A 24,050-nucleotide genomic window follows, 5' to 3' on the forward strand; every position below is an offset into this window, starting at 1 on the left:
CCGCAATGTACTAACAATATTAGTCAATCGACAAATGACAAGCCGTAAATTGTATATTTTTATTGATAAACAATTTTTTACAATTTTACGGTGTGATATCGAGTAAAAGAATCATCCGACTTGTAACTCATAAAATTCTCTTGCTAAAACTTTACTCGTTTTAATCCCCTGACATATTACTGTTAACTAAATTTGTAACTTGCACTAATTGTTTGTCAAATTTCAGTAGATTAGTTAGCAACATACGAATTAAAAAATTTGTATCATAGGTAAAACTAATAACAAGGTAATAACATTAAGAATTAATATTAGAACTTCTTCGTAAAATTTTATGAGAACTTATATACATACGTGTTTTACTCGAAACTAAACTTCAACTACGAACTCGATTTTGCCCAACATGCTTGTCATCTCCATTCTACGCTGGAGAATTGTTCGCACTTGTACGAACTGCTTAATAATTGCTAAGCTTAACTATACGTACTTCGGAGAGTACTTCAGATCATAGCGTCTGGTATCTTGAGAATTATTCTTACGAACATGCTTCTCTACATATTGCTCTATAAATCGTTAATATTTCAGACTCAGCTGAAAATTCTGTTTAAAATAATAATAGAAGGACAACAAATTTTACTACATATAATCTTGCGATACCATAATTTTTACAGTATCAAAGAGAAAATATCTGTTAAATTAATCGTTCTCGGACACAACCACGTCATTTTCTACACTATTTTTTATACGAAATAAAAAGATTCACTGATTCATGCATAAAAAAAGAAATGTAATTCTGCTTCAGCAAATATCAACAATATAGAAAATTCGAAAAAAGTGATCTCGAGAGAGAAAGTCAAAGATCAGAATTATTTATGTCGCTGTTCAACTACTGCTTTTTCCTGTTACAATTTTTTTATTGATTAAGGCAACTAAAATATTAACGAATTTGAATTAACAAAGAAGAAATGTTTACTCTAAATCTTAAAAGTTCCCTCGTAAAAATTCGTTATGCGTTGCATTGAAAAAAGAAAGAGAAGGAACTACTTGGTGTACAAAAAGCAGGAAGCTGTATGTTGTAATTCTAATGGAGTATAGTTGCGGGATTTGCTTAGTTCAACTCGGTCAAATCGCGGGGAAGTTAATTTCCGCAGGACACTAGTTGAACCGCGCACTCGTTCATACGCTAGCCAATGGTATCTTCTGTTAGATGGAAAATCAAGCACACAAAGCCCCGAACGCGGACGTTATTGCTCTGCACGAAGCTTTCGTGCTTCTAGCTTCGCGCATACTTCATAACTGCTGTGTAATTGTTTGGGAACGGAAATTATGAAAATTCGTGCCGCTATCTGAACGGGTCGCAGCAAATTTAACCGAGAGAACTTTCGACTCGCGTGAAACTACTTCGACCATTAGAATCCGATAAGACAACGTTATTTGATCATCTTTATTCATCAACCCGTGAAAATTCATTTTATATCGCAATGATTTTTTATGGGAAATATGTAAAAAACTTTAATTACTTCTCGGAAAAACTGTCACAGGGAAAGATTAATGTCACCGTCAATTTCCACTAACAATGATAATCACCCCGAAAGAAACTCATTTATTAAACAATAGACTCATAAATCTTGTTTCAGCTTAACAAAATGGGTTAAATTTTATTTGCTTTTTTCATACATAGCGGTTAGTCTGAATTAAACAAATCAAATGTGGTTTCTGTTGTCTTTTAACCCCACGGTGATCTTAGAATTTCTATAATCTTGATTTCGTGTTAACAAATAAAATGAATTCGTAACGTTTCAAGACGTTTGATGAGCTAATGGAATTGCAAAATATTGTACGTAACACACATGATATATCCATAAAAATTTTTTACAGCAAGTATTCAAATATAACTTTCGTAAGTCAGTAGTATGCGTGTTACCGGCAATGTGTAAAATACTAGCATTTTGTACATATAATGTTTAGGAAGTTCATAAAATGCATGTCGTTTTCAGGCAAAGCATGAAATGCCTGTGTTATTTTAATATATTTTATACTTTCCTTAGGCATTGTATATGTCGGAGATGAAAGAACACCGGAGCCTTCCCTTTGGAACTTCGGGAAAATCCGTAAAATTGTAATCTAAAGTCTACCATAGCCATAATTCGCCGAACGTAGCCGCGGTCACAGGATGAACGCTTTGTCTAACAAAGGTATAGAGTAATTCTATAGCTCTCCTTAAAAGAAATATTTGTATCGGCACGTGACAGTAAACATTCCAACGGTTTCTGTCCCGTGGCTCGCCACACGCAGACCGTATTCTTCGGATATGATGGTTACTAGATGCTGACGCATCTCCACAGTACATGTTCAACTAGCCTGAGGGCCGTTATAAATATTAAGATTTAGTTATCTAAAGTCCTTCGAACAGACAGTCTTTGTCCCAACGACGGGAAGATAGGGGAGATCTATTTTTTCAACGTACGACGCTAGCAACCTTCCCTCAAGGACGGATAACATCCTTTTCTAACCACCAACATGGAAATTGACCAATTAACAGCAACTTCAATTTCCTTCACTTTCCGAACAAAGACTATCCTCGACGAATCCGATGATCTCGTGTCCTTAGACACACCCCATCATAGTTTCTTCTGCAGCATCATCACGACGGAAAGTCATTCTCTCGTGAGGTCGTATTAGCGAGTGACATATTGTCTTTACGCTCGGTGGATATTCCACGTTTTAACAAAGAGTTAGTTTAGTAATACTGGCACCGTAGCCAAGCAAGTCGAATACGACTTGGGCTTTGGAAGAAAGCGCATTCTGTTATCCCGTTGACCGCGGATTCGTTATTGGACCTAGGATCATTGTCATTAGCTTCTCGAGTATTTAATTACCACGGTTACTTGTCAAATTCTGTAATAGTCGTATTTGCACTAGTCAATGTCTTCTCTATTGCATAACAATAATGTGTAATCCAAATGAAGATTCGTTTCACGCCTCTAACCCTAATCATAATGTGAACCCGACATATATAATACTTGTGGAGGCTTATGTGTAGAAGATGGTTGATCGTGAGATTTATTAGACAAGATTGCTCGTTGTTGAAACCGTTAAGTATATTTAAAATGTTAAATAAATAAATACAGTTACTGTTCGCAAAGACGCTCGTACTAACGGATTCGCAAAGACAGTGTATAAGTCGCAAAATAAGATCGTTAATAACTCGTCGATAACTGATCGATACTCGTAGATACTCGATAGATACTGATTACAGATAACTGATAGATAACTTGTTGTAATTGAACTGCTTACGATCGCGTCCGTTTATTTGTACTGGTCGGGGGAGAGCTGGAAAATTCAAGTTCGTCTTCGCTTGACGGTTGCACGTAGCGGCGATATTGTTTAGCCCGGAGGTTATTTATTATTACGTTATGTGTATCCTAACGATATTGATACTCCGAGGCAAAACAATAACATGACTTGAATTGTCCTCTAGCTCATGCGCCGCTACATACCTAGGCATTATACAGAACGACGAGCAATGTTTAGGCAAATGAGTAGATATGTGGCAAAAAAAAAGTATATGGCAATGAAAGAAGTAAAGAACTAAAAGAACTAAAGTACAGGATCTTCTTACTGAAAAAATAACAGAAAAGGACGAGAACTGCACATAAAAGGATACACTTTACTCATTTTGATAAAATTTAAGCATCTTGTAAAACTCAACATACTAAAGAACTGTATCCTATACATATAACCGCCGCTTGGTTTTAGTTTCTCAGATATTCGGCAAACACTGTCGATGCCATTACAGTGAATTCTACTTATAATTGTGCGTTCGTGACAGTTATGTGTTATGAGTTAGTATTGGTTGCCGGTCGCCTTACCGCGGCCAGCTACCAACTCTCACAAATACGTTGCTACGGTAGTACAATTATAGGCAAAATTCACTGTAATAGCACGGACAGTTTTTTGCGAATATCTCGGAAACTAAGACTGAGCGTCGGTTACATTTATAAGAAAAAATAGTTCAAAATCTTCATTAATTATAAAAACGTCTTTGAAACGAGAATTTTATACTTTACCGGTTTGCCTTTTGGCAGTTCGTAGGATGTCCAAGAAATGTGTAAAATATTGAGTGTTTGATACTTTGTCGTTTCACTTATGGTATTCTATAGATTTTCTAGACGTTATATAAAATGCCTGCATTTTACACATTGCCGGTAACATACATCCTAAATAGTAAAATATTTTATTGTCGTGACCTTTAAAATGTACCGCTGGTATACTTTTCGGTGAGGAAAGGGTCGCGACGAGGATGATCAAAGCCGCGATCGTGCTTATTTCAGAAACAGCTGGAATAATAGGTCGTGTAATTAGATCCATGGCATGTAATTGTTGCTTTGTCACTATAGCGCGGACTAGCGGTGTGGCCAGTTCATTACACGTCCGGATAAGCGACGTGCCGTCCGCTCCTTCTTCCATCCCCTTTGAGCTCTCGTCCTCTGTTTCGCTAAGCCCTTATCCGGGCGTAGATTACTGAGTTTCCAAGTCGACGTACCCACCGCGTACGGCAGAATTTAATCGAGAACCAAGGCAAGTTAACGCTAGACGAGAGGTTCAATCGCGCCGGTTTGACGAACATCGAGCTGACGCCTGTCTCGCCGCGAGACGAGAAACAAAGGGTGAATCGGATAACGAGGGATGGAGAAGATAATGATTTGGATCAGAACTATAGTTTGAGAGTTTATTTATTTGCTAACTGGTGATTAACTGTCGATTATAATGCCGATCAGTTCGTTGATGAACGAGTAATAAATAAGAAAATTAAGCAATGTGAAGCTTGACTTTGTCTTGCAAGAAATTCAAGGATAGTTAAGAGTAGTGAAAATGGAAAAAATAAGTAATATTATATGTGCTATTATATTCACGATATTATATGAGTAGTTATTCAATCTTAAAGTACATCAAATAAATCTTAAAATCATAATAATTCGTTAAAAATCTGTAAACATTTGGAAACATGGGATGATAACTCAGCTCCTATCCTACGGCATTTTACGTACTATTCAAAACACATTGACTCTCGCCATCATAGATATTGAGTTTTAGAAGTTCGATAGCGAGAAAATCGAGTTCTGTAGAACTACGATATTCTATATCAAATCCGCTGGAATCAGATCGTTTATATCAAGATCCACGTTTTGTAGACACGCCGTATTTCAGAAATCTTGAATCATTTATTTTACACTACGCAACTGTATCGGTTACGAATTTTCTACGCTGAATTCTGTGAGTTATAATCTGTATGTGTCGATATTATAAACACAGTGAATCGTTTGTAATGGAATTCACCATTTTAGGTTTCCTGATATCATCTCCAACGTGCGGTCGTCTTTGAATCCCTGTAAAGCTGAGTTGTTTAAGTTCTACAGCACCTTTCGTTCGCCGTGGGGAATCAAGTTGAGTTCATAGCCGTATTTAGTGAAGTTTGTTCACAGTAATTCTGTTTATTCGCGAGTTCACTCAACGGTGTTCAATTATAATAAAACAAAACGCCAAGAATTATTGTTCGTTTTTCACAAGAATTAAAATAAATATGGTTCATTTAATAAAAGAGTTGTTAATAGAACGAAAGAATTATTCCGGTGAAGAAATCTGGGTAGAAAGAGGGTGTCAATATGTGAAGTTGTTATCTTGGCTCGTTTTAATTGAAATTTTTTCAACGGCTGCGCGAATGAGTCAATAAGCATTGGCAGCAACGTCGCGTATAAATTTTATTGAAATTCATTCGGACAAAAAGTGAATTGTTTCGCGTATACCGGAAGAGGGGGCCAAATAAATCGCCGGTAATAAACGAGGCGGCACTTGTTGCTTTTAAAAGGCATTTAATAAAAGTTTATCAAACATTGTCGCATCCTGCCTCCTGGAAGCAAATTTCCTTCCATTAAAGTTTCCAATTATTCCACTACGTATTAATTTATATATTGCCAATTTTTATATTTCGTATTTTATCTAACAGCGGTGAAAAGCTGAAGCGTTTTCATACGCATTTCAATTCTGCTCCTCACGAAGCTTGTATCTTACTTTGCTTGTATTCTGCCATTTTACATCGAAACGTGACTTCAGAGAAGTATCGATATTAAAAAAAGGATTACAAGTTTAATCTTGCATGTGCTATTCTTTTATCTAAATTTTTAATTAAAACAATACTTCAATACCTTTTTATGAAAATTGCGGTTCTTCTCTTCCAGAAGTGGTGTTGAATGCAGAAGCTTGGATTTGAAAAAGAGAGGTAAAGAAAGCAAGTATAAGACACGGATAAGTAAGAAAAGAAAGGGAAGTACATTTCATTTGAGACTTCACTAATGGTCTTATCAATAAGGTTTTGGAGTAAATCCATGCCTTGTGCGCTACGACAGAAGATTAGACCAGGCCAATGTATTTACATGGACAGAATGGCTAGACGGCGACTTTTAAAAATTTACTATAAACTTTTCTGAAAATTACTGCATCAAGACACACACTGCTTCGATATATTAAATTTCCTCCTACCACGATACAAATTAGCAGCTTAACTGTTATATTCGGTTTGACGATTTTCTACGTATGCCACGTGACGTGATCGGCCGACAGTTATCTACAAATGCACTGGTTATAAACACTGATAAACTAGAAGTCAATAAACTGATTATTATTGAATTGCTAGTATAATAGCTTAATTCGGTGTATTTTATTTTCCCACGAAATAAAAGTAATAGTGCAAGATGGGTATGAGAGCAATTCATTCCGTGAAATACATCCTCAACTTGTTAACGAAAGCATATTACATTTTTATTATTAGTATTATGGTTAGTAGTCTGGTTAGTATTCTATAAAACACGGAATCTTCGAATTCTCCGCGAAATTCCGACAAGCATTGATGACATTCAACTACCAACGACGAACCCACCCCGCTTGCTCTCGTCTATATTGTCGGTCGGTGGCAAACAAAATTTGCATAAAGCTGTTAATAGTACCGGATAATGGTCCAGGACGGCTGAAAGCATCGCCGTGGCCAACGAAGTGAAACTAGCCCGAAGTGTCGCGGCGCATTAAGCGAGAGTTGCGTCTGTAAAAGGGCTACTTTGAGGTCTTAACGGCGTTCTCGTTGCCTTTCACAGGATTTCTAGAGCTTGTATATGAAAAATAAAATAAAGCCGACGCGGCGTATCCCGCTAGTCTCAGCCTAGATCGTCGAATCGATAGTACTCAATCGACCGGAACCTTTCGCGCGCTATTCAAAAGGGGTAGCTGAGAGTGGCCGCTTGTATAACTCGATAAATCCTGTACAGACATTTCGTAGATTGAATCTCTCCTGGCTACGCAGACAGATTAAATGTACATAGAAACGTCTTTATCCGTTGGCTTTCAAGATTTCTTGTATTCTGGTTCTATTGTTCCGTTTGTTATTGTCTGCGAAAATCGCATTGCGGATATTTATGCGAAACCAGACTTTCATAAATGCAATTAAAGAAATCTGGTATTTTTTAATTTCACACAAATCCATATAAATTCGCAGTGATAATGTTTGGTTACGTATTTCAACCGAACAGTCAAGCATTATGGAGCTTAAAATCGTTAACAATATAACGAGTTAGTTATTCTGTGATAAATTAATGGAACAGCCTGGAAATTTTTTTACTTCGATTTTCTTTTCTTGGTTTCTTTACGTTTTCCCATTTTCGCTACAGAAATTTTTGAGCAAATAATAAACATATAGACGAACTATTAAGAAGATTTAATGAACATTCAAACAGCACACTTTGGTCCGATGTTTTTCTCCGAATGCACAACATTTGGAATTCTCGCCGTTACCACTTAGCCGTTTCGAATTGCTAATTAATCCTACAATTTATCCACGACGAAAATTGCATAACACATTTTAATGACGCATCAACGTTTCAACCGGCCTCTTTATGGAATCATTTCGGATCGTCAACGAAAAACCATGAAATACCACGTTATTGATATGGTTGCTGGCAACCGTGGCTAGCAGCTCGAGATAATATAATCTCGTATTAGTACACCGACCCATTTAATGTTTCATCAATTAAAACAACATTACAATGGTACAAATTGTAAAACATGGTTGGTTATTATGTGGGATAGTCGCACCGGTTGCTATGGTAGTGGGTGCAGTTGCCTATGATAATCATCCCCTGTGCCTGCTTTATTTATAACTACATTAAAATTTAACAGTATTCGACTAGTATAGAGCGTGGCCTCGTAACCCAATGTTACTAACCGTGTCCACCTTGAATCTTTTAATAGAAAAATAAGCAAGCATCGACAGAGAGAGAGTCGCAAGTCCTGTGTGCGACCGCTTGTGAAAATTCCTCGTGACTTTTTACGAGCGTCCTCTTAAAGAGACATTTCCTTCTGGAAGGAAATTGACTCTCGTGTGATAGCAATAGAACCATCGCGATAGATCTTTAGAGCTAAAGCTAAGAACGCTTTATGTATACTGCAAGAAAAACAAACTATATGTACTTTTACATTACCGCTTATAAGTATCAAGACACTTTACTCGATTTTGACAATCGTATACGAATGTTAATGAAATGTAAAATCTGTGAAACAATAGCCTTTTATCTTTCGAAGTTGAAATATTGCTTTTCTGAGATTCAATTATTCTAAATATTGAATTACTTATGCTAATACATATTCAAATTCTATGATACTTATTCTGCAAGTTAAACACTTTGTAAATATAGAAAGGAAACTAATGTATTGGTAATGACTTGTATAATTTATATAATTTATAAGTATACATATATTTGATTGAATCTCATCGTTAGATAACTTTTAGAACTTTGAAACATGCTCAAAAGAATGTAAAATAAGTATAGATATTTTCCTTACTGAAATGAAGAAGAATTAACGCAATCTCGTAATCCCAGTCGGTATCTCATTAGCGAAATGTTGCAAATAGAGAGAGACGTTAAAGTCACGAAAGTCGCAGTATCAGCAAGAAAAGCCATGTTACTTTAAACATAAACTTTTAAAGCGGTCATAATCCCGATTATCATTTGTGAAATAATCTTGGACAGCATCGTCTCCCTTAAACGATCGAATAAAACGGCGTTGACTATTTCGAAGAATTTTATCTTTGATCGTTATACCATTCGAAAGAAACCTTTACCAAGAAAATTTTATAAAAAGATGTCGAACTACTTGGTCAAAGACGTCGTTGTTTTCGATGGTATCGTTTATAGCAGGTCATTTCATAAGTAATATTATCGTTGATACTAAATGAAACGTATACTAAATGAAAATAAAGAATTATCTGTTGGCAATTGATAAGCGAGAAATCTTTCCGTATTATTTATAACTCTTTATCTTGAAGTTTTCTATTTCAATTTTATAAAATTCTGATAATAACAATTTCCATTTAAACTCACATCCATTTTACGCGTACGCAAACAGTATTATACACTTATGAAATAAACCAATATTAATATTAGTATAATATCTACAACCAGGTACTCGAGTATAAATTCTTACATTGCTTCTATCAATTTGTTATTATTTAATAAAAATAGCGTAAAATCACTTTGAATTCACGTTATTCGAACATATTTACATCGAAATTTATGCAAACCTTTGAAATATCAAAATTTCAAACTAATTTATTCGTTTGTTATTTATTGTCATCACTTAACGATAGCCCCATGTTGGTTGCTTGCATAAGAATTAACAGTTATGCACCAGATTTTTCTCTGTATCGAAAGTCAAAAAAGCATTGAATCGAAAGAAAAGACAGCAAAATGTAGATCTGCTTCAAAGTGTTGGAATAAATAACGAGAGAGTATCCTCATTATCCTATGACGGATCGTTTTCTCCGCTCAGCTCTATTCATTAGTTCGCTTCATGCTTAAAACATTCAGCGATAAATGAAAGAATCGCACGAATAAAAGGAAGAATCACGAAGCAAAAAAAAAAAAAATGAGCTTTGTTTTACCTCCAGCAATTAAATACCCTCGGCGAAACTTCGACAGCTTTTGTAACTCGAATTTTTATTGCTTGCCTATCAACGTGTTCAACGAACATCTGTTATTCGATGCCAGCTGGGTCTCTTTCATTTGCTGGAACAGTACATTCAGCAACATAGATTTAAAGAGGCAATGTTGCTCGGTTTTCGTCGATCGTCCAATTATTTTCGCTGATTGATTATTTTCACAGTGTGAGGTTTGCGTCTTCTAGCGCGGATCGGAAAGAACGTTTTGGATAATTGCTCATTCCCTATCGCTTAAGAGAAATTAAGTGCGATAAACAAACGAGCATTCGCTAGGGACTGTTCTTTAACGGGCAATTTTCGCCTTGGCAAAGAATAAAACGGATTCGTTATGATTCAACGCGATGATGTTCATTCAGTTGAATGAAAAGAAAGAATTTCGTTAGCGATATATCTACATGAAGCAGATCGTTGTACGATGTAATGTGAAGAAAGATTAAAATGACATAACCTGTCGAGGAATTAAGCGTAATAATTTGATTGAAGAGCTGTCTGGAATTTTAATATTCCTTACGGGTCTAATATTATTTTTATGGTATGAATTTTGATTTTACAAGGCTATTGAGATATTCTGAAATCAAACTGACTAATTCTTTTGTTGGGAAACGTTTTAAATTCAGTTTTGAGATATGTCATCGATGTTTAATGTTTCAAAATGTAATCTGATCGATTCTGGCTTTTGGAATTTTATTTGGAATTTTGAATTAAACAGGCCGTTCAACTAATTTCTTTGAAACATCTTTATTTTTGAATACCATTTTACTTTTAATAAGATCCTTAACTTTCCTTCTGCAACCTTATTTTTACTGACGTCGTCTGTATACTGGGTCGTTTAAGTCCATACTGTCTCCTTTTTAGGTTTTTGTGTCCTAAAAAATCCTCCGAAATAATTGTATACTCTTCCAAGTTTCCAGAGTATCAACGAATTTTTTTTACTGTCACGTGTTACCTCAATTTATTTAAGCAGAGCAAAATTTAAGGAAAAACATGGAAAAAATGAAAAAGTGTCTTAAGATTACTTATTCGAAAGTAATCAGTATGCAGATGAAGGATTAAGATACAAACTTCATAATGAAGAGCAAGTTCAAGTTCGCAAGCTAAACATTTCTCAGCTCTTGAATTAAACAGATCAAAACGTGGAATTATCTTTCTTACAAAATTAATCAAAACGACCGCTTATACTGTGTAAACAACAATTTTTCAAGCGAATCACGTTCTCGCAGTTTAACACTGGTTTGATGTTATTCTAAGGAGGAAACTTGAACCTGACCAGAAGGGTTGTCATTCCGGCTGTCTGTGGTGCCTTTTACCATGCCCTCAAAAAAATCCTCGCCGCCACTCCCGCCCCTTTTTCATCCGCTCGAAAATACCAGGGCGAATACGCTTTTAAACGAGCTCTTTCTCCGGGAGTCGTTTAATTTCATTCGTTGGAAAAACTCTACTTCCCCTCGCGGATTCTTCCGCTGTTCCCCGCTTCCTCCCTTACCACTTTTCCTGAAGGTTCCTTTGACGTGGTTGGGAAAGCCCAGATGAGGAAAAATATTTCCTTTTAACGGCCACTCGTTCAAACTTCGACGCCCAACCGTTGAAAAATCGGACCAGAGATTCAGTAGTTCAGCCCGTTCGACGTTGTCCGCGAATGTTCAAGCCTCATTAATGTTTTCTCACGGAATTATTTTCCTTTTTCTTTTTCCTTCTCTCTTTATCTTTCTCTCCCACTCCGTCTGTCTGTTTGTCTGCCTCCCTGCCCCCTCTCTACCCTTATCCCGATTTCCTGGCCACAGGTCCTGATCTCGACTTACGTACTTGTCACGAGCAAAAAGCGCGAATTGCACTCTGATTCCCATGAATATCTAACGAGTGTCAGCGAAGCGCAATATTTTTCTCTTTTCGACAGGCAAAATTTCACCGGTGAACGATTACCAGGCTGTTGTTGTTGGAAACATCCTTGCTGGAAAGTGTAATGTTTCACGGCTGGTTCTAGAACCAGTTGGCTTTCGCATTAGGCTTTCGATATTTTGCTATCGGATCAACCAGAGGAAACGGCTTTGCGAAAAGAGTTTAACGGCGAGAAACAGGGATTTTGCATGCCGAATTTAATTTTGGTACGTATGTTTACGGGACTAATAAACGTGTTAAACAAATCCAAGACTTTTATGATCGTGCAGTGAAAAATTGACGAAAACCAATCAGTTTTAGTTAGGCCAATTCCGTTTAGGGTTAGATTCCAAAAATTATGAAACTTAACAATGGTTGAAGCAACGGGAAACTGCCAATTGAAATGCGGTGGGCGGTGAGACGTGTTGTTGGTTAAATTAATAACGAGACGAGTTGATTTCGTTAACTATATTTACAGATATTCTAAAATGTAAAATACAAAGTTAATCGTAAGCTCGCTCGATGATATTCGTTACAAGATTGCGCGATACTGCAGTACCGATACTAATTGTTATGCTAATTCGTTATACTTATTCGCTCGACTGATGATCTCGATGACTAGATATTGATTCGCGCGACTGACTATGTCTGGAGAACATGGTCATCTATTTATACTGGTCGGAGTGGGGGGCGGGGAGGGGGGAGGGGTACCGGAAGGTTCGAACTTGGCTCCGGTTGACGGTTGCACGTAGCCGCGATATTGCTTTGTCCAGAGTTTGTTTATTACATTATGTGCGTCGTACAGTGTTAATCCCCTGTGACAAAACAACTACGTGAGGCATCTTCGAATCGAAACGTCCTGTGACGCATGTGCCGCTACAGGAACAGAATAATGATAATACGAATCTCTGAAATCTTTGGACGTTTCGTATAGAACTTTCTCGGTTTCCAATCATATTTTCACACGTACAACATATACAACGAGCAGTTTTTCCACATAGCAGTATAAAAATGATTATAACAAAGAGCTTGCCGGAAATTAAAATGGAGAAAACGTGTTTCTACAGAAAATGATCGAGCTTAGTGTATCTCGGTATAAGTGCGTTTCTTTAATTCCTCCTCGTTGTACTTATATACAGTTTTACTACAATGTTGTCCTCATTTTTCTGTAGATTACCAAGATTTATAAAGCATCGAGGGCGTATCTTTTGCTTCAGGAGCGATTAAAATTTCTTTGTAGATTCGCCATGGTTGCCGGAATTTTCAAAGAAAATGCTCGGAAAGGGAAGCATGCAGAGAGAGAGAGGAAGAGAAAGGGAATATACGCCCAGCGTCCTGCAATTTTTCTTCTTTGATACGGGAATCATCTGCGCTTCGCGCGGTACGATATCCCAGAGGAAGAATGGAGGGTTGCGCTACGAAGGACTGGTTTAATTAAACTTATAACTATTATCCACAAAGTCGAGCTTAGCCGTGCTATTATCGGGCCCGCAATAGAGTGACGCAAAGGGAGTAAAGAGCGGCAAGAATATAAGACGAAACGAGGAACTTCCGTATCTCCTTCGACGATAATATCGGCGAAAGAATTATAATGAAAAAGAATGAAAGCTGGCGACGATATTATTTTTCGACGTTACTCCATATTCCTGCCACCCTTCTTGCTTCTTTTCTCAAACCGTTATATTTAATTGTAAAAAGAAAAAAAAAAGAAAAAAGGAAGAGAAGAGGGAGAGGAAAAGAAAAGCAGAGAAGAACAAATACAATTAAATTCCAGGTCTCATTATTAGAATTTTCTGGACGCCTTTAACGACATCTCCCGTCGTTACAGACAAGTGAAACGCTTTAAACATTTGCATACGCATAACTATCCGGTTATAAAAATAAATCATTCCACCCTCTTTCACCATTCCGGGGGAGCGGTATTCCATGAAACAAATTTCGTGCTTCCATCGCGCAGGGAAAAAGTCTCTGGCAGCGTAAATACGGACATGGTTTCGGTTCGAAATTGAATGAAACTTTTCTCGTTAAACAATTTCAGCTATGCAGCGCGAAATACTGCTTTGATAGGTAGACAGGGTCATAGTTGGATTTACGGGAAGGTAGGCCCTTTGTAACGGGGATCGGTATGAATAGCCGGTGATTGGACTAATCATTATCCTTCATTAGGCGTTCTATGATCAACTCTTGTCCTCGGGATATCTATAATGCCTGTGAATTATTCCACGGAGCAATTACAATTCCCGAGGAGAAATTGTAGGACAGGCGTGAACCAAACTGTTATTAGGAACTTCAGTCTCCAAAGGTTAGGCAGCTTCGCGATTTGATATTTCCCAGCAGCTTCTCCTATTCCGTCTGTATCGTTCCCAAACAATTGTATTCTCTATCCTCCTCTTTACAACGGTGCAACAAAAACTTTGCGAAACTTTGGAGCAAGTTGTACGCGGTGAAAGTTCCGACTTGGAGCTAGGAAAATTTTTAGAGGGGCCATGTAATCAGTATGGAAGGAATTCCGGTTAAGAATTTTCAACTTTTTCGAGTATAAAAAAGTCTTGTGAAAATTTTGATAAGTAGATGGAAAAATGTTTAAAATCTTTTAACACGATATAATGATATTTGAAATTTCAAATTGAACATCGATGTTGTGAAAATTTGAAACAAGTCTACGTGGAAAGTTAAATGGAACAGAAATTCCCTTAAACATTTCGGCCCTTGGAATATGTGTGTTTCGGTGAACGTTTTTGACCCCCCGTGGGACTGTACATATAAGTCTCGCGAGTGCGTTATTTTCTACGCTTTTAGTATGTCTCACACTGCTTTTGTGGTGTGTTAAACAGTTTTTGCTTAGACAGCGATTGCGTTTGTAGAGTTACAACAGAGATGTTGCTCGTTTTACACACATTATCAAAGGTTCTGTATGATTTTGAAGATGCAAGATCTGTAAATCATTCTGTTCTTCGGTTCATAGTACAAAGTCATTAATCTCTTACAGAAAGAACAGGAAGTGGATAGAAAAAGAACGGGTCAAAAAAGTCAATGGACGAAATCAACGATTAGCTTCGTCGATGGATTTTTCTAAACGTATTCTTCGTCCGGGATTCACAGGTCATTCCAGCAACACCGACGTCCGTCACCGATGTCAGCAGCATCCAGGCCGTTTCCACATTCACCGCGACGATATATCACACCTTTATCTACCGTTGAATATCGATCAAGTCATCCTGCCTCTGTCTCGTCGTTTCTTCGATTTCTTCTCTTTATCTGTCCCCAGTGGACAACTTTATTTCTCCCAAGTGAACCGCGAGGAACCATTTCGCTAAGCTGGAATCGTTGGCTCGACCGGCGAACAACTTCTAATAACGTTATCAAAAGTTCACGGTTAGAACGGGACGAGGAACGAGAGCGGAAGAGGGGTAGTTTTCTACAGGAAACGCCAATGAAAAGGCGTCTCTCTATTTCCATTGAATAGTGGCACACGCATACCCGATCCGGTTACACGTTTGAAAGGGAAGTAATCACTTACTCAGGGAGGAAGGGTATTTTCGCGATGGCATGCGCTTGAAAAGAGTGGTCTGCCTTCGTGGGAAGGCAAAGGAAGTCGCTACCTGGCGCGATGCTCGTCTCTTCCGGATGGTGGAAGCCCCGAAGCCACAGCCTCCGACGGTACAGGAAATCGACGATCTTTACGATACAAGGCTGACTGGCTCATGCCGCACGCGCTCCTCCAATCGTTTCTCGTGATTCCTTTTCACTTGATTCCCTTCCTCGTGCTTTCTTTGTGCTTTCTCTGTTTGCTTTATACCGATATCAATAAACATCTGACGGCTTGATAACATGAACGAGCTCAATGATGTTTCCAAGATATACTTTGACTACTTACTGTATAAGGTGAATTGTGGCATTTTATAGAGTATTGATGAAAAAGTTTACGATGCAGGAAACTTTCGTGTGACAAAGTGCAGTGATGGTCAAGCCTTGTCGTAATAGAGATTACGTATGTATCATCTGTCGAGAATTGTTGAGAGTTGTATCCTTTTGTTGTTAAATATTTACGTGTGCATACATTCATGAAAGTATTTCAATGCTTGTCATAGAAAATTTTCACAAACATGTAATATGAGATATATCTAAAAGGTAATCAGATTTCGATTCCCGGGAATCCGATTGTATCAATGCTGCGATGTTATTTGTGACGCAGTATCCTCTACTTTAGCTTTCAATGTTAATCTGAACTCGATTCAGTTAACACGAGCGATTTCGTAGTGAATTTTATAAAAGTGTGTTTCAGTAACGCGTTGTGGAAATGAAACTGCGTCGTATCGTGCAGTGTCTTACACTGTACTCTCTGTAAATGAATCTTTGGCCAACAAACGTATTCTTGTGATTGCACAGTCTTCACGTTCCTCAGAGTTCAATCCACATTACTATTATTTTTTTCGCTTGAGCTTTTTCGAAAATTAAAAATCTTAATCACACGACATCACTTTGAAAATGTGGACAACATCCAAAAGGTTGTAACTGACCAACTGAAAGCAGTTTCGCTAAAAGAATTCAATCGCTGTTCCCTGGAGTGGGAGAACCACTTCCGGCGGTGTATAGCTTCCCAAGGGAACTATTTTGAAGGGTACAATGTACATTTTTCATTAAATGACATATAAACATTTCTACAGGACCAGTCCCATTACTTTTTCGATACACCTGGTGTGTGTTATGCATCAGCTTTTAAAAATGTCATTAACTGTAACGAGACACGATTATCGTGGTCATATGGATGAAATTTGAAATCAATTCCAAGATATAGTATACGTACAACATGTACCCAATTAATAAGAATTGATTGGGCAAATACTGAATAAGATCCGCAATTTGATCATCACTGACATGAAAAAGCGTTATTTTCAATCGAATTTCGGACGGCTCATCGATCGAGAGATTCACCTCGTTGAAATATTAACGACGATAAACTATACATTGACCTGAATTTTCCAATAAAATGTGAACGCAACACGGGATAGTATCGTGAAACAATAACACAACTGGATCAACGAATAAGCTGAAATGGTTAGGTTCCGCTAGCAATCTGAGTTACGAATATTAGCTATGTTTGATATTTCCCACTTCGAATAAATAAAGCAAAATTTATGTATGCGGAGATTGAAAAAACTTTACCCGTTCGATGTTAAAAAGCGTTACAAATGTATGTATCTCCGTGCAGTATTTTTACAGTTCTGTTTACCGGCGTACGAAATAGAATTCGAATATCGTTGCAACCATAAAAAATGTATCGTGCTGAAATCGAAGAGCGTGAGCTTCAAAATGCACTCACGCAAAATTTTTCCTTTGCCACGAATTTTTGAATTCTTCCGTCGTGTATATTGGGTTATTCGAATCAGTCAACTTTCAATATTTTAAAATTCAACCTTGAACTTTGCATAGAAAACTCAAATTTGTTATATATTATGAAACGTTATTAATAAATAATATGCATATTAAATCGCTGCCTATAAAATGTCATAATACATTTAGTCTAAGCAATTCCCACATTCGATGATTTGATTGACCTTCTTGATGATTAACTATTTTCATTATTCTATATTTATAAGAATTATCGATTCTAAAATTCACAAATTTTTTGAACGTTGTGCTGTGTGTTGTGGTTCCTCCGTTGTACTTTTAAGCTAATTTATGCGGTAAAAGATACGTAATTATATTTAAATGGATAAGTGATATACCCACGAAGTATTACACAAAATCAATGGCATAATTTATTATGCATGCATTTATTATATATAGATTTATAGCCAAATTTGGTAAATTCTACCCATTTGGTAACTCTACCTTAGCCTAGTATTGTGAATATGACAACGAAATCGTGAAATCGTTGTCAGAAAGGACTGGTTAAACTTTTGGAACGGTGTGGATGGGTTCCTGGATTCGCTTGTTTGTTACTTTTGAATGGAATTACACACGGCAGACCGTAAAGCTGCCTGTTCGAACGGCAGGCGAGGACGTATAATTTTATACACGCGACACGTCGTACGCGAATATAATCCTTATTTATAGTCACATCGCGCTGGCACGCTGAAACTTTTCACGGTTCGCCCATGAGGGTTTCTTACACCCTTCGAATGACCAGTAATTCTCGTGAACAACGCTGGGTTTAGTGGAAAAGGCGAGACGTGTGCTGCCTGGCTTGGGGCTCGTAAACCAATGAAAACTAGTCTCGCATGGACGCGCTTACGTGTCTTGTTCGCTAATAATTCAATCTCGTTCGTACGCCACGTGTCGCTTCAATTTGTAGATTATTTCGAAGGCAAAACAAAAGGGCGAAAGAAATATTGATAAATACTCGCCACCTACACGTTTCCAGTCACGTAGTTCATTCAAGAATTATTCATCTTCCGACGGATATCTATTTCGTGGATTATGTAGTATGTAATTACATTTTCGTCCGATCTCCTGCTTTAAGTATTTATATCGCTCTTTTTTAAGGAATTTTGCCAAGTTATTGATCGAAATTGCTTAAATCTTTTTAATTAGAAAAATGTATCATTTTCCTGATAATACATCTTTATTATTCTATTAATAATCGGTAATAATAACGACATTAGTTTTCAAATGTTAATATTTCAGCTCAATATGTACAAAAATGTAGCAAAATATTACGAATTTTAGAAGGTGAATAATAATTGTCTATATGCAGTCCTGATTCAACGATGAGTGACTATAATTAATAAAAAGATCAATAAAGTATTACTAATAATCCTATTAACAATAATACTAGTCTTTAAGGATTATCATTTACATTAAGCTTGCACATTCAATAAATTGCTATGATTTTTGACGAGCAACTATAGCCATCTACAGCAAGTATACTACGGGCATTCAACGATATACGATTATAATGACTGGTATTAACGAAACGGATAATCAACTGAATCATATCTGGGACAATGCCGATATTATCTATCTATACGTGTCATGTATTCTGGGTATTGTCTAATTTAAGATGACAAAATGTATAATTTAAAACGATAATAATAACAAAAATGATTGCTGTTTTAATTTTCTGCATCCCACTGGCTGTAAATTCGAGTGCCGCTTATTAGGGTTGCAAAATAAATTGTTATTGCGGCGCATTTCGGCCGGTTGTGCATCATCGAAGGATATTTCATTATTTGTACTCGAGTCGCTCGATAACGCTGCATTGATGAATGGGATTCGACTTGAGGCACTAGAATGGCCCATTCATAGTCAGCCATACGGAATGCAGCCTCGCTTAACAGAAGGAGTTGAAACGGTTGTTCAAATTTGCGGTCCGTGGTTACCGTCTATTTATCTTGATCGCGGATTGTGGTTAAAATATCTCAAAAATGTTGAAATTAATTATTGGATGGGTTCACGGTGCAAAGAATAATCTCAGGTAGGAGAGATAGTCAAGTCATTGCGGGTTTGAAACGCTGTCGTAATTTTAAGAAGACGATGATTAATGACTGTATAGCTTTTTATTGGCTTGTATTTTTTTGAAGTATCTTCTAACATATAATTACCATCGACATTCTCATTGCATCGATTATGTATATTGCATCCGAAATTTTAAAAATCGAAGCCTATAAATCCTCAGTTGCACCGAATGAAAAGATCAGGCGTTGTCAATGTACTCTGTACACGTCCCTGAATATTGTACAGTGATGTTTACTTTTTTTACAATTCTTGCATTAATTAGATCATAAAGCTCGCTTATTAGATTATTCAAACTGTGCTCGATGATTCTTTTGTCGTGTGACTTTACTTTTCTTCCATCCAGGCAATTTTAACCTCTGCGAAGAGGTTATTTTCTATTATATACATTGATGTAACATTAAAGACCTTCCATAACCCTGCGCTGAAGCGAAACACTAGCGGGTATCACAAAAATTGAGACTGTAGCCTTTTATCATTTTTATGTCGAAAGAGAAATACTTTTCAAGTAAAGAATATGAAACGGGTAATACAAACTCGAGATAAGAAAAGGGAGTTGGCGATCCGAAATTGATTTCCTCGGAGGCAGCTTTTTAGGCTACGCATACGGATATCGGAAATGCCTGATACAAGAAAAAGGAAAGCGTATCAAATATCGGAAGTTCATGTTCGATCGTAGCAATACGTTTCGTCGACGTAGCAAAAAAATCATTCAACATTCAAAAAATTTATTCAGTCTTACATTTCAAGCTTCTTTTCTATATTACATGATTAATATTAAAAATGAACAAACATCTCTTCAGTTTCCATTAACATATTCACACTATCGTAAGACTTTCAAATACTGCAATTCAAAGTTAGTTCAAATTTCCAGTCCTTTAATTACACAGTCTTATACTACCTTAGAGAGCCTATTCAATTTTAATTAAACATACATCCTTTCGTTCTAGAAATGGGCCAGCGAGAACGGACGGCAATGAGAATTCTGCTCGATCGTTCAACCAGAAACTTTAAATAATTTCTTGTCAGAAGAGAATTCTTTGGTTACGGTAGTCGTATGAATCAGCTGGTACATACGCATTACACGTATGTCGAGGGATTTTCAGCGAGGCTACTCAACGAAATATCCAGTACGAGTCGCATTCACCATGGTGGTTGTGTATACGAATGTGTGCGCGGCTCGGTGTGTATATATCGTGGTAAATGCAGCTACTGCATACGCTAGAACAGACCTCTTATGAAACCCATCCGTTCTTCTCTAAATATTTGGGCATTTTCATAAGGGGAGTTTCTACTAAGCTGGCGCCATGACAAACGCGCACTTCTTCGGTAACCTGCGGCCACGTACGTGACTTCCGTGAGAGCAGTCGTGTAATACGCCTATAAAGTGCAAACACTGTCGGTGTGCTTGCGGTTTTAGTGTGCGGTCACGTTGGGACACGTGCAATTTACGTTTTGCCCCTCCCCGATCCGCCCGCTATCGGACGTACATTTCGTTCGACGAGTTATTTGTATTGGATGGAAATGAACTGACTGAAAAACCTCTCTTTCCCTGTTTTACTGTTTGATCTTATACTGAAACTGAAAGGTGTCGCGTCTTTTGTTCGGAACACAAGTACGTAGGCACGTGGTTACGATTATTGCAGAAATATTTTTACGCCGCCTCGTTCTTTTGGAAAAAACGAGAGTTTTTTCCAGTGTGTTCGTTCATCTTTTTTAGGAGCGCATAGAGGACGGAGGGGGGATGCTTTGTCTCGACACTGGTAGAAATTTAATTTGCACCCGCGCATGTTCTATTTTACTTCTTCGTTTACCTTTTGCTCGACACGAAATTCGTAGCACACAGTGTTTTTGTCGAAAGTGACATTTTGTTGCAGATTTCTCTCGTACTCTTTTTTTGAGAGGTTCTGTTTTGCAAATTGCTGCCGTTACTGGAATTCTCGGAACTCAGTAGATTCGGTAATAGTTCTCATCGAGATACGGGTAAATTACTTCAATGGAAAAGTATGTTGACGAGAAATTACATTGGGTTAGGTTCGTTAATATTTAGATTTTTGTTTTTGTTACTCACCAATTTTAATTGTACGCGGTACACCGTGAGTTCCTGGAACTACTGTCAACAAAGCGATGACGATGACAGCAGCATATTTTGAATCCACGCTAACAGCCATTTTGTGATCTGAGGAAAACACATATTACATAATTAGCGGATAAATTATTTAGAGATAGTACTATTTTTTTCTAGTACTGCAATATAATGTTAAACTAAATATTTTGCAAAACTGTGCTATTTCTCGACAGGTTAGATTCGTCTGATGCAACGAACGTGTGTTTCGTAGACAGTTATTGCAACTAGTCATGAGAGTTACATTTCATTCAACGTAAAATCGTTTTTCATTGCGACGTCACAACAGAGTTTTTAGCGAGACCCACAGAAAAACATAACGTCAGGTACAATTGCGATTTTCCAGTAAAAGTCGATATCCGCTATTTAAATCTTGTAATGGTTCTTGTAATGACTTATGTATTCTCATCCTGTTTTCTCACTTGTTTGTTCGATCTTCTTGCTCGAACTATTCGAGCAGAAGTTTTTAGGGATAGAAATGAAAATTATAACTTTTTTTGGTAGGTGGCGAAAGTATTAAAGAGGTACCTGACCAATTTCTTGAAACTTTAATGAAGTTTTGAATGTTACATTTTCAGATAATTATGTGTTGCATTTTTGTATGGAGTAATTATGTCATTCAATGTGAACTAATTACGGATGCGATGAATTTCAGATATTATTTACTCACTTTCAAAAATATAGTTTTAAATCTTAACCTTTATTAAATAAAGGTATTTATGCGATTAAGTAGTATAATCTTTGATATGTCAGGCAAATACCTATTTTATTAATATAACCATCACTTCTACTTCTTTCTAACGTTTTTTTGTTAATCTTTCTAACAATCTACGTCCAAATACTTGAATATATGAAAAATCTAAATTTATACAATACAACTAACGATTCCTAGATCTTAAGAATTAATTTCAATATTTTAATTTTTCTTCAATTCGAGCAAGATTTGTAAAGGTACAACGAATATTATTATGATTAATATTTCTCGGTATAATTACTAAGCCATGAATAATTAATTTCAACATTCGATAGCTAGACTTCCTGCAAGAGAAATAGAAAATAATAATTATCTCCTGGTTTTAATAAATTCGTTTTTGGTAAATCTCAGAAATAAATCTCAGTTTTTCTTCGTGTTCTAAATCGGTCTATAAAATTTCACACACGAAGGCAGAAGCGGAAGAACGTACGACTTGGTGGACGACAGAGCGCGATTTCACGATTCGAGGATTTTTCTGATTTCCGAATTTAAGAGGCATTGAGTACTTGTCACGTACGGTTTGCGTTCGAACTCGAGTGAAATCGGTGCACTCTTGTGTCGATGGAATGCGCGATTTCCCTGGCATCAATCGTTCTGTGTGAAAACCTGTTTGATCGCTCAGAATGATCGGGAAGTATTTCGGGTAAATACGTGACCGCACATTGCCCTCGGTCGTTTGCTTCTTGTCCGGCGGTTTACTTCCTTTTCCAGGATAAACCCTTGATCTCACATTCCAAGTTTCTTTCATCATTCTTTCTGTTCTTTCGCATTATATTTCTTATGTTTGTGCTAATTTTGTGATTGATTTTTTAACCATAGACCGTGTGAATTAATTACCTTCGTTTCCTATAAACTTATCTAATTTACTATAGGAAACTTTATCCAATATTGGATTGTATTATTATCATTTGCATTTGCATTCGCAATATGAATATGCACTTGCACTTGCACTTGTACTTGCACTATGCACCTGTGCTTGCAGAATACACTTGTATAGGCGCTATAAACTTACTCTAACACTTACACCTACATCGTACACTTGTACTTACATTCATGTTTGCACATGCGTAAAGCACTTGCTCCCGAACTTGCATTTGCATTTGAACTAGCATATACATTGCGTAGCTACTCTTGCATTATTTACTACTTCTATTATGCACTCGTAGTATGCATTTACAATGACACTTCTATTTGAACGTCTACTTATTATGTTCATACATAATTATGCATAATTACACATGTACACACACACACAATATTTCTAATGTATGCGGTACACGAAATGTGTTGTATGCCTGCAATATATACAATACAATTGAGCAAATATTCACATGATAAAACAACGAAACAAATTATAATATATATAGTCTAGAATAAGGTACGATGAATGTCTCAATCACTATGATATGTATCATTATTTTCTTGTTAGACCAGCGGTTTCCAACCCGGGAGGCGTGGACTATTGACAGGGGAGGCGGCAAAATTTTTTAATCAGATATTAATTTTCATACCATAATATCTACAAATAAATTAAACTTCATATCGTATATTTATACCAAAACCTTGTTATTATTCTATTAATTGTAGCTTTTAGTTTCCTTTTGTAATAAAGTTTTCATTATTTAAAACGTATATATATTATTATATCTGTTAAAAGAATAAAAGGTAGGGAGACGCGGAATAAAATTTTTTTTCGGGGAGGCGTAGCAGCATAAAGGTTGTGTAAAGACGACCAGTCGCAGAGAGACGCAATCACAAGGAAGCGCGTCAGTGGGAGTCGTAAATTCTCGTTGCGA

At 36.9% G+C, this 24,050-nt stretch overlaps 1 protein-coding gene across 2 annotated transcripts in view; it reads right to left on the bottom strand.

Annotated features, from left to right (window-relative positions):
• The window catches only part of LOC117215762 (glutamate receptor ionotropic, kainate 2-like), a 73,562-nt gene that overhangs the window by 36,071 nt on the left and 13,441 nt on the right, over nucleotides 1-24,050 (bottom strand). The window contains exon 1 of one of the 2 annotated variants that reach the window (XM_033462228.1): nucleotides 21,447-21,546. In XM_033462228.1, coding sequence (XP_033318119.1) covers nucleotides 21,447-21,546 — 100 coding nt within the window. Of the gene's footprint in view, nucleotides 1-21,446; nucleotides 21,555-24,050 lie in introns of those variants that run through there. The other variant, XM_033462227.1, reaches the window with a different exon arrangement.

Source organism: Bombus bifarius, unplaced genomic scaffold (assembly GCF_011952205.1).
Source record: "Bombus bifarius isolate JDL3187 unplaced genomic scaffold, Bbif_JDL3187 scf7180000009790, whole genome shotgun sequence".
Classification (NCBI taxonomy): domain Eukaryota; kingdom Metazoa; phylum Arthropoda; class Insecta; order Hymenoptera; family Apidae; genus Bombus; species Bombus bifarius.